Source organism: Thamnophis sirtalis, unplaced genomic scaffold, assembly GCF_051295495.1.
Source record: "Thamnophis sirtalis isolate CommonGarterSnake01/CBP01778 unplaced genomic scaffold, rThaSir2_p1.2 scaffold_1, whole genome shotgun sequence".
NCBI classification, from domain to species: Eukaryota; Metazoa; Chordata; class Lepidosauria; order Squamata; family Natricidae; genus Thamnophis; species Thamnophis sirtalis.
In genome coordinates, this window is record NW_028261381.1 from 76,543,202 (window position 1) to 76,555,689 (window position 12,488).

Below are 12,488 nucleotides of genomic sequence, written 5' to 3' on the forward strand. Positions count from 1 at the left end.
TTTACCTATGAACTTCGTGTATGACACAAATCAACTTTTTCTCAACTTTCTCCTACAATACACAAACATAATCATGTGCATAATCATGGCCAGCAGCTGTAAGTAAGTGCTAAAAAAGTAATTCTTTGTACAACATACACTAATCCTGTCCCTGAATCTCTTTTGGTTCACTGTCCTCAGATGGATATTTTTCATTTTCTCATACATTTACATACGTTACAATACATTTACTAACAGTTAGACAGGCTTTTGTTTGTACAACCAAGCTTACTAATCTTATTGATGCTGAGTAGATATGGACCTCTGCATTTATGATTCTGGGTGTGAGGGTGCCTTCAGAATTCTCTTCCTTAAAAGAGATCAGAGGCAGAACTGATTTCAGACCTTCATGCTTGCTTGTAATCAAATGTAGGTGAATTATTTAAATAAGCTAATCATTTAGCGGTTCATAACTTTTCCTTTATATATACATCTTTATATTACTACTGAAAACTATTAGGAAATGTCATAAGTAGTATTCAACAGTATTGAGGGAAGATCCCCTCTCCTAGAAGAATGAAATATTTTGAGAAATATTAAAAATGCAGAATATTGTATTTCCCTAATGGAGAATCATGTTTTAAAGACAGAAAGCAGCTCCCTACCCCCAGTAAATATTTAGTGCCCATTAAGAAAGACTGGGCCAGCCTATCTACAAGACAAAAGACCTTCAGCTCCAGGATGATGGGATTAAGACATGACTCTCAAGACATAATAAGACCGTTTAGCAGAAGACACAGAGCTCACTGCATTGCACAATCTCCTAATTGCATCCCTCAGCAAACTTCAACTAAACCTGGGAGCTCAGACAAACATGACACCATAGGAATCTGATAAAACAATAGAATGCATGTTCTTGCATAGGAACAGGAAGTTCAAGTTCAAAGCCCAGGAGAAGATATTAACTCTCAACTCCATGTGATCAGCTGTCCAGAGTCACCCATGTGCTTCTGCTTCACCATTAAACCATCTATCCAATCAGCCTCCATGTTTCCAGTATCGTTTCCCAACTTGGAACTGGACCAGATGGATATTTCTTCCAACAGTGTGTATGGTGTTGCAAAATTAAATGAAATGTTAACTTTAAAAAAAGGTAAATAGCCAAAATCTTGAGAAATCCTGTTTCTAAGCAAATTGAAAATACTGCAGGAGTTAGCAATTTCCTAACATTTGGGGCATAAATAAATAAATTATTTTTATTTTGGCAGCTACATCAGGAATTATTTCTAATACCTGTAGAGACCACAGATAGGGAAGGTCTATATAAACAGAATGCACAGTCATGCTGTGCCTGACCTGCAACACAGATTTTCTTCAAAACATGTGGGATGAAGTAATAAAATTACAGAAGCCTGAAATGAAGTCACAGCAGAGACTATTTTATTGTTCATATTTAACTTTTCAAGAGAGATGGTGCAATACATGGATCTGAATGACTGGGGTTCAAATCTCAAAATTGCAATATTCTCTGGTTGGTTTAGAGAGAACCTAGTTTATTTTTGCAGATAGATTGTGTCATTAGGTCCTATCTAACAAAATGAAATTCAATGGTGAGAAAAGTAAGATTCTATATCTAGGCAAGAAAAACCCAACGCACAGGTACAGAATAGGTGGTACCTGGCTCAACAGCAGAAACTGTGAGAGGAATCTTGGAGTTTTAGTGGGAAATCATTTAAACATGAGCCAGCAGTGGGCTGCAACTGCCCCCCAAAAAGCCAATGCAGTCCTAAACTGCATTAACAGAGGGATAGAATCAAGATCACATGAAGTGTTAATACCATTTTATAATGCCTTGGTAAGACCACATTTGAAATATATCATCCAGTTTTTGTCGCCACAATATAGAAAAGATGTTGAGAGTCTAGAAAGTGTGCAGAGAAGAGCAACAAAGACGATTAGAGGACTGGAGGCTAAAACATATGAAGAACGGTTGCAGGAATTGGGTATGTCTAGTTCAATGAAAAGACTAGGAGTGACATGATACCAATGTTCCAATATCTAAGAAGGTGCCACGAAGAAGGTAGGGTGTCAATCTATTTTGTTATACATTTCTAATTGCTTCAACAGAATATTCAATAAGTTGATCTTCATATGAAGCAATGAACAGTTTTCACCTTTAAAAAGGTAATACGAAACCTGAGGGTAGATGGAGGCAGGAGGGGACAGAGAAATAAAAAGTATTAAATAAAAATCTCCTGGTTTAACATCTCCTTCATAAACCTGATTTTTTCAATCTTGGCTGCTAGCATCTACTAAAAAGAGATGTAAAGTGATTCCCAGTAAAATAAAATGAATTTCAGAAAGCAAGTATGAAAATTACCAATAGAAACGAATATTAAGTTCTTTTATCATTTGAAACAAATAGGCACTGTAAACTGGGAAGGACACCCATTTTCTGTCAATTGTGCAGTGTTTTGAAGAACCTGCTGGGAGACTATTTAGAAATATATTTGCTTGTACATTTAATTCCCTACTCAACTGACTTCAGTATTAATTATTTAACTGCACAACATGACATATTCATTATCTTTTGAGATTTTTATGGCCTTTTTCTTGTTTCACTCTGTTTTATGTAGGGTAGAATTTTAAAATGTACAAAACAGGAGTATCAATTAAATGATTAAAAAGCCACATGGGGCTCAAAAGCAGCTGGAAGTTAAAATGAAAAAACATAGTAGAATAAAAAAAGACCACCCTAAGAGAAAGGGGATCATTAGGATTTCTTTTTGGCACAAGTATCACCAACTGGGTCTCAGCATGTGGCAGAACAGATCAGTTTTACCTGGATTCAGAAGCTAAGCAGCTTTGGACCCGATGAATAGATAGGAGAGATCCTGGGCTTTAGGCTCAGCTGGAAGTCACAAAAGGAAATACCAATGGCAAACCTGAAAGCCAGTTTATGTAGTGGTGAAGGCACCTGGCCAGAAACCAAGAGACTTGTTTGTCCCACCTTAGGTACAAAGACAAGTAAATTACACCTTGAGCCAGTCATTCTCTCTCAGCCTCACAAAGCAGGCAATAGCAAACCACTTTCAAAATCTTGTCAAGAAAACTTCGAGGAATTGTTCAGGTGGTTGCCACAAGTTAAAAATAAAAACCTGACTTGAAGACCCCCCCTCCCCCTAAAAAATGTTGCACCACTGCCAAGAAAGTTACAGGGATGTGTGTACGAAGCAGTGGTGGGATTCAAATAAATTACCAACCAGTTCTCTGCCCTAATGACCAGCTGGGTAGGCGGGGCTCGGTGGTCATGTGATCATGTGGGCGTGGCCAAGTCAATGTCACTCAGGTCGATGGGCACTTCGCCTTAGTTGTTACAATGGTAATAAGGGTTAACTGGAGAGGTAGTTTCTGTAAGCAGGACAATAAAGATTAGGCTAGAAACAACACCAGAATGTTTCCTTCCTGCCTTCCTTACAGGATTAGCTCTGTAAAGTGGGGGGTGGGGAGATTTCTTCCAACAACTGGTTCTCTGAACTGCTTAGAAAGTTACCAACCGGTTCGCCCGAATAGGTGTGAACTGGCTGAATCCCACCACTGGTACAAAGTGATCCAGAGTTGCCTTTGACTTGAAGGAGAATCTACTAATATCTGACAAGCATATCTAGCAAGATATGAGCCCAGATATGTATATCATTTCCCATAGAAGAGAATATACGTAGCTCAGAATTGAACTGTGGAGTCTTTGATGCTATCTAAGCTTGGTTGTTGCTTGCAGACACTTCATTACCCAACTAGGTATCATCATCAGTAGTGAGATGGGCAACATGTTAAATAAATAAATAGATAATAAGCAAATAAAATAATCAGTGCTGCTGAAATTACTAGTTGCGTAATGGTGATGTTATCTAGTTGGGCAATGAAACATCTGCAAGCAAACAAACAAGCTCAGAGAGCACCAAGGACTCCATTCATCATTTGCTAGATTGATTGACTGTTTGCTTTGGAATCCAAAGTCTGAGAACACCTGCCACAGAACATTTTTTTCTTATATTTTGTACCTGATTATTTGTAATACTCTTTACCAGGGGTGGGTTCCTGCCAGTTCTAACCTCTTCTATAGAATAGGTTCAACAAATATAACACACCATTTAGAACCAGTTCCAGCTCCCTCCCCCCGCCCGTCCATACCACGCTTGCCCCACCCGCCGCTCACTGATTGGCTGGCTCACCAATCGCCCTGCCCACCTCTAAGAGTCCTATCTAAACTTTAAAGTCTTAAAGCTGTCACGTTTGAACACCCTTGGGTTTTTTTTCTAAAGGGTTAGGGGTGCAAGGGTCTTGTAACTTGACAGCTTTAAGACTTGCACACTTCAATGCCCGAGTTCCTGAGCCAACATGACTGGAGGAGGAATTCTGGGAGTTGAAGTCCACAAGTCTTAAAGCTGTCAAGTTTGAACACCCCTGGGGGTTTTTTCCTAAAGGGTTATGGGTGCAAGGGTCTTGTAACTTGACAGCGTTATGACTTGCATGCTTCAAATGCCAGAGTTTCTGAGCCAACATTTTGGTTGCTAAGCAAGAGCATTGTTATATGAGTTTCACCACATTTTACAAGTTGGCCATGCCCAGCCAGTCACATGACTGCCAAGCCACTCCCACTCAGTCACATGGTTGGCAAGCCACTCCCACCCAGTCACATGGCCAGCAAGCCACTCCCACAAAGCAGGCCACACCTACAGAAGAAATTTTCAAAAAATTTGAAACCCATCACTGCTCTTTACCATGTACTGTCAACAGTACAGTAAGACTTTAGCACAAAAGTATTTTCAACTCAAATATAATCATATAATCCCAGGAAAAGACAAAAGTGTCTTTAACAATTTGCCAGGTGCAGCAGGTATGCCCACAAGTGCTCTGTCATTTCAGATCTGGACTGCTGCACAACTCTCCCATCTATTTATCTAAAGCCCAATGTTACAACCAGAATGGTTGAAAATTTGAGGAGGGAGGGAGGAAGGAAGGAAACTCAGGATTACGCTGCAATGTCCATTTAGAAGTGGCTCCTTGCCCATTTCTTGACTCTGTGCCTTACCACAAATTTATTTAGCTACTTTCTATTTGGAAAATATTAATAAAGCCAAAAAGCTCTCTGAGAATTCAACATTGACATATATCTATGCTCACCCAAAAAGACCTCTAAAAATGCATCATGTTCCTCTGTTCTCCAGTGTTATCAGTGGCTAAAGAAAAACATTCAAAAATAATTCCTCATGGCCTTGAATATAGCAGACAGAAGGCAAAAGATCCACCACCACCACCACACACAGACAAAGATTCAGGCAGGGATGATGTCACTGCTAGCCAAATTCAATAAACCATATGCATACATTTAAGGGGAGGGGAAGATGAAGACCCTACAGATGGTTCCAGCTGGGCCCAGCATTTGATTAATCACTTGAATTGCCCTCCTTTGCTACAAAACAATAAAAATTGGGGAAGGAAACAAAGAAGAAATACTAAAAAAAAGCCAACCCAATGCAGCTTCTGGGAAAAAATGGCTGCTGAACTTTAAAAAGTAGCTGGCTTCTTCTAAAGAAAAGCCAGGTCTATGCAGTGGACCAAAAGAAGGGAACTCTATATAAGCACCTTGCTTTTTCCTAATTTAGGCTGGGAGCAGCACAGGCAAAGATTTAAATCCCAGGGACTCAAAAGAAGAAAAAGAAAAGCATGCCCCACAACAAGGGAGATTTCTGATACAGGAACAAGGGAAAAAATGAAGCTTTTTCTTGGCATCTGGATAACATGGTGGGAACCTGCTTAAGTGCTGCAAATTGAACTGTGGTTAAAGTAAATGAGAACATGCAGTACCAAAGAATGATAATTAAACCTCTGGTCCATTACAGGCTTACCTTGTCACATAATCCAACTTAATTGAATGGGATCTACTGCCAAATGTGCAATGTGCTTATTTGAAAAAAAAAATTCCAGGCAGAAACTTCCTTGGAACACAACCTCACCCACCGTACCACCCCCCCGACTTCTTTTAAAACCACCTCCTGGGTCTTCTTCTTCCATCATGTAACCAACCACGTTATGCAATGTAGGCAACCGAGCATAATTTCACTATAGAACAGGGCTACAGAAATCCCTAGAGACACATAACAGAGTGAGCTCCCATTACTTGTCCCAGCTTTTGCCAACCTAGCAGTTCGAAAGCATGTAAAAATGCAAGTAGAAAAATAGGAACCACCTTTGGTTGGAAGGTCATATAACACAAGCCTGACGGATATCTCCCTCCGGGTATCTGGGTATAGCTGTGCCTCAGTTGGAAGAATTCCACTCAGGATAAGCTAAGCAGCTGCCACCTGTTGTGAGAAGATAGCCCTCCCCTTTTCTGACAATGTTCTGGAATCTGGGTAAAACAGAAGAGGAAATCCTCTTCTCCAGGATTACGTTTTTAAATGAGTGGCTCCAGTGTCCCCCTTTTATCCAGAAAACAAGGCCCAAACAGTCCATGGTGCTTAGGTAAGCCACCTATCAAAATAACAATAAATAAAGGATTTTTAAAAATAGTAAAAAGGACAAAGTACCTATTTCAGGAATAAGAGAGCTAAACTAAGTTATGAAGCCTCCGACTATATGCAAACTTGAGCAATCATTAACCATTGCAACTCAAATTTAAAAAAAAACACACCTTAGAATGTGAACAAGAGTAAAAACTGCCAGGGTTTCTGAACCTTGGCATGTTTAAGATGTTTGGACTTCAGGTCCCAGAATTCCTCAGCCAGCTATCCAATTAAGCACGGAAGCAACTGAAAAGAAATAAAACATTCCTAATGCTTCAGCCTTCTTCTTGAAAAGATCTGAGTCCCAAAAAGGAAATCTATTGCTATAGTCCTCGCTACAGGTAGTCCTCGACCTATGACCACAATTGGAACCAGCATTTCCATTGCTAAGCAAGGTAGTTATTAAGTGAGTCCCGTCCAATTTTACAACCCTTTTACCAAGATTGTTCAAGGAATTCCTGCAATTGTTAAGCGAATCAGGGGGCCATTAAGCAAATCGGGATTCTGCTATTAACTTGGTTTGCCAGAAGCCGCTTAGAAAGGTTGCAAATGATGATTACACAGCCTTGGGATGCTGCAACCATCGTAAATGCATGTTGCCGAGCGCCTGACTTTTGATCAATTGACTGTGGGGATGTTACGACTCTGGTAATTGCAAAGACTGGTCATAAGACTCTTTCTTCAGTGGTGCTGTAACTTTGAACAGTTGCTAAATTAATGGCTGTTAAGTTGAGGACTACCTGTACTGACTTGGGAGGAAAGTCAAATTGTCCATCCCATCTTGAACCCTATCCCTGACTTTTTCACTGGAAAAGAATACTGGCTTTATACTGCTTTGGAATACCTCCACTCTGCCTGCAGACTCTCAAATCCATTACAGTAACCACTCTGAAGAGTCTCTGGTGTTCCCCAAGCTTGGTTGTTTTCTTGTAGTCCAGGGGTGTCAAACTCAAGGCCCGGAGGCTGGATCCGGCTACGGGGTGCTTAGATCTGGCCTATGGGGCCACCCTGATACAGCAAAGGAGTGGCCCATGGTGCCTCTGCCAGCATAAATGGAGTTCAGGTGGGGTCCATGCGCCTCAAGCCCCATTTTCACTAGTAGAGGGCGGCAGGAGGGCGGCACAGCTGAAAACGGACCTCTGGAACCTGTTTTTGCTGGCAGAGCGCTTGGGCCACCACAGACGCCCCCGACACGAGTGATGTCAAGCTGGCCATGCCCACCCGGGCCACGCCCACTCCAGCCCCCAAGGTCAAACACAACCCTGATGCAGCCCTCAATGAAATCGAGTTTGACACCCTTGTTGTAGAGGTTTCATTACCCAAATTAGGCAACATCATCAGTGCTATTGACGTTAGCATTAAAACTCATGTTACCTAGTTTGAGTAATAAAATGCCTGCAAGAAAATAACCAACTTTAAAAAGCACCAAGAATCCCTAATTTCAACCCTGAGCTACAAATATTCTCCTTTAATTACTCTCTCCAATTTCAGAAAAGTAGCACTCAGCACTTTCTCAGTTAAATAAACATATACAACTTTTCTGATATCTATGGACATTCAAACCTTAGTAAGGTAAAAGGATTGCTTATGGTCTTCCTCTTTCAGCACACAATTTGCTCTGCCTGCAGTAATTGTCACTGACATAAATCCCACTTCAAAGGATTATACTTCTGTTAACCTGAAATTCTTGAGAACAGAATATATGCATTTGGCCAGGAGTTCAGGGAGAAGCAGAATTAGTTAAAAGTAGAGCTGCAATGGAAATTCCACATAGCATTTTACATAGTTTTATCTTAACCAGCTAATTCCGTTTGAGATAATTTATTCTATTCTTCCCATTATTTTCCCATTTATAGCTAAACAAGGATATTGCTTTCCAGAGATGGGGAATGTGGAAGAAAACTAATATTATCAAAAAAAGCAAAGAAGTATATATTTCTTCCATAGTGTAATGCCTGATGTAATCATTCTTGATTCTTAAATGTATGTTTTCAATTCTGAATAAGTGATTAAAGTTAGCAGTAAATTTGTTCTTATGTACAGTACTTTTGGGTCCATATAATTTGGAACATTATACTATGAGAGATGAGAGAGGGGGTGGGAGAGGAAAGAGAAAGGAGAGAGAAAGGAGAGAGAGAGAAAGATAAAAGAGAGAGGAGAGGAGAGAGAGAGAGGGAGAGAGGGAGGGAGGGAGGGAGGGAGGGAGAGAGAGAGAGAGAGAGAGAGAGAGAGAGAGAGAGAGAGAGAGAGAGAGAGAGAGAGAGAGAGAGAGAGAGAGATAGATGGATAAATCCACTAGTGGTTCCTCTTTCACCCATCCTATCAGCATGGATTCAATTCAATTTCATTTTCTGGTGCAGATTACATAGAACAAGTAAATAGCATTAGTGCTGCTGTAAATTATTGAAAGGGAAGTTGAATAGCTCCCATAGAATTTGTTCTATCCTTCTCTTCCTGTTTTAATCAATTGTTTGTCCATACAGGAACTGATTCATAGCCTAGGTCAGCTAAGTAGCTTCTGTTGAAAGGCTATCAACAGTTTTTTGACTATCCAAGTAGAATTTACTGGATTTTTGCCATGTTCCTACTTGTTATCACCTCCAAAATAGTTGGTGATACAAGATTTTTATGTTAAAGCTGTATGGATGCTTTCTTAACAAGACTTATTCCTCCAAATATTTAAAACATATAAGCAAATTTCTACCAACATAACTAAAGCACAATAGTTAACCTTTGAATTATATTCCTGCTTGGAAAAAATATATCAGTGATACTTTAATGTCTTTCTTTATTCTCTTGGTTGACAGGATAATTTTTAAAATGTACATTTGGAATCCAAATGTCATTCCCCTAACACAAACCTTCTTCCCATTCATTCTTGTTGTTTTTCATGTAGAGGGAGGATTTTCTGATAACACAAAAGAAAGCTCACTTTGAATTGGCTTCATTTGTTCTCAGTAATGACATCACACAAATCAAAATAGTCATAAGGAGACAATACATGATCTCCATATTGTAACACCTATGTGACAAGTCCCAGAAATAAAGAGAACTAATAAACAAATCAGAAAGGAAGAAATAAAACACTGGCCCTAAATAGGGATAGAAAAGCGCAAGTTCACATAATCTATGAATTTGTAAAACTAAAACTCAAGATTCCTCAACTGAGCTCCATCCCAAAGGAAACAGTACATTTTACCCAGCACCCATTCTATACCCATGTTAGATAATGTTTGGCTCTCTTGTGCCCATATTTTGGTTTAAGATGGAACTACACATTACATGGAGTTCTTATTCTTCGTAACCAAATAACGAAAATGTGGCTATCATAGTAGTCTCCATATTGCTGAATTGAAACCCCAACCAGTGTTATCAATAAACAGGAAACTTAAGAGTTGAAGTTAGAGCCACAGATACCCCACCACTGCTTTCTATTTGTTGTTAGTTGCGAATCCGTGTCCAACCCATTGCAACCCCATGGACAACTTTCTTCCAGACCTTCCTGTCCTCTACCATCCTCTGGAGTCCATTTAAGCTCATGGCTACTGCTTCAGTGACTCCATCCATCCACCTCATTCTCTGTCATCCCCTTCTACTTTTGCCCTCAATCTTTCCAAGCATTAGGCTCTCTTCCAGTGAGTATTCCACTGCTTGTTATCATGCAACAAATCTACCTATAATCAGGAATGAAAGAATGATGGAAGAAGGGCTATCTCTTCCCCCTCCCCCATAGGATTAGATAAAAATAGAAAAATGCATGAAAGAAAAGGGCTATAAAATCAAATGTAGGACTTGCATTTGAAATTCTGACTATAAGATGTTTTTTTTTTAAACCTAACCCACCAATGCTATGTATAATGGAGCAGGTTCTTTAAAATTAGGACTTAAGACAGGAATATTGAGTCACACTACGATTTGAATTTGGTGGATAACTAAGGGCTAAGGTTAAGTACCTTTATACTAGAGGCTGGCTGGATGAGCTCTGTGATGGATACCTTGTCTTGCTGAAGCCTTCTTTTGACCAGCTTGGAACAGCAGATGTTGACAGAGTTGAGAACATGCCAGGAGTTGTACTCCACAAAGGAGCGGCTGTCAATGACCAACATTCCTTCGGTCCCGCTCTTCAAGAGTCTGGCAAGCTTCTTAGGATCCATCACTTTGGGTGGAAGTTTGTCTCCGGCCATGGTAGACTGGTCCCTTCTGCAGCAAGTAGGAGAAGGAAAGGAACCCCCAGGGAAGAGAAGCCAGCTCAGATATCCCAGAAGTGAAGGAGGAGGGGGAAGGGGGAAGGCAACTTGAAAACAGCCAACTTCTGCCACGCTGCTAAAGCCCTGTATGACAAGTCATTGTGCCAAACCTGTTAGGAAGTGCAGAGAGAAAGGGAAAAAGAAAAAGAGGAGGAAAAAGTAGTCAGATTTTGTAAGTATGCCATGTTGGTACTGATATATTTTGCTCTAGCTCAGATCTGGGGAAAACTATAGTCTTTAGATCAGGGGTACTTGGCAACTCTAAGACTTGTGGACTTCGATTCCCAGAAGTCAACAAGTCTTAAAGTTGCCAAGTTTGGAGACCCTTGGTCTAGAGCAGGGATGTCAAACACAATTTCATTGAGGGCCACATCAGGGTTGTGTTTGACCTTGGGAGGCATGGCCAGCTTGACATAACTCGTATCAGGGGCGCCTGAGCTCAATTTTCGCCCGCAACGACCTACTGCAACCCTCTGCCAGCGAAAACAGAGCTCAGAGGGCCGCATGCAGTCCTTCGCTGTTTCCAGGTCGGCCCCACAGGCGAGATCTAAGCACCCCGCGGGCCTTGACATCCTGGTCTAGGATTGTCAAGCGCCTAGAGTCTAGAGTCTAAAGAAAGCTCTACCTAATGCTACCATTTCAACCTGGTATCCTCCAGAAGCATTCAACTTATTCCCCATGCAGCAGGCACCAAGTTGGATAAATGAATGAGCTAGAGGAAAAGAAAAAGGTATCCTAAAGTTATAGCTTATATCATGTGTCACATCTGATTTTGATTTAATCTTAGATGCTTCATCTATACTTCACATAATTTACTGATTACTGTCTTATTGTTCCCTAATAATCTTCTTTACAATACAGAGTTTTTGATGTTTTGAAGAGTCTAAGGCTTCTGCAAAATACAGAATTCTTACTTTTACTAAAGTAATTTGCTTGCTTCCATCCAACAGCCTTCAGAATCACATATTCCAGGTTGCATATACTTTTAATTCACCTGAGGCAAAACTCAGCCTTCCACGTGTTTGCCTCAGAGTACATTGTATGCATTTTATCCCTTCAAAACTTTTCATTACCCAAACCATTATGAGAGGGATATCCGGAATATTGAGCTGAAAGCTACAAAAGCTAGCATATGAAACTCCTTTCCACCATTGCAAAAATCACAGGACAGAGCATGCATAATTTAATTTTGCACATTAAGAAATGCATATGTATTTCTGTTTGATCATATGTTTGTTGAAACATCAGGCAGGGATTAAGAGGAACTAATTAAAGTCTCCATCCAGACACAAAACTCACTGGATGATCAAGCCAACCAATATTGCTTGAATCCAACTCACGGGTTTATTGTTATGGGAATAAAATGAAGGGAGATTCCAAGTAAACCAACTTGAACTACTAGAGGCAAGATGGTGTATATAACCATAATCTAATAATTTTTTTAAAAATAAAATAAAACACCACCTACTGCGTTTGGAGGACCAAACATCATCTAGGACAGTGATGATTAACTTTTTCAGTACCGAGTGCCGAAACTGGAGTGTGCGTGCATACCGGAGCACCAGAACCCGGAACAGAGCAGTTGGCCATGCGTACTGGCCAGCTGCTCTCTTCCAGGTTCCAGAGTGTGCATGCATGCCAGCCAGCTGGACTTCACACATGCACGTGATAGAACCTGGAAGAGCAGTTGGCTTTG

At 40.4% G+C, this 12,488-nt stretch overlaps 1 protein-coding gene across 2 annotated transcripts in view; it reads right to left on the reverse strand.

Annotated features, from left to right (window-relative positions):
• Positions 1-12,488, reverse strand: part of DUSP8 (dual specificity phosphatase 8) — a 111,183-nt gene that overhangs the window by 74,851 nt on the left and 23,844 nt on the right. The window contains exon 2 of one of the 2 annotated variants that reach the window (XM_014067654.2): positions 10,541-10,902. In XM_014067654.2, the coding sequence (XP_013923129.1) occupies positions 10,541-10,729 (189 nt within the window). In that variant the 5' untranslated portion in view covers positions 10,730-10,902. Of the gene's footprint in view, positions 1-10,498; positions 10,903-12,488 lie in introns of both variants that reach the window. The other variant, XM_087716575.1, reaches the window with a different exon arrangement.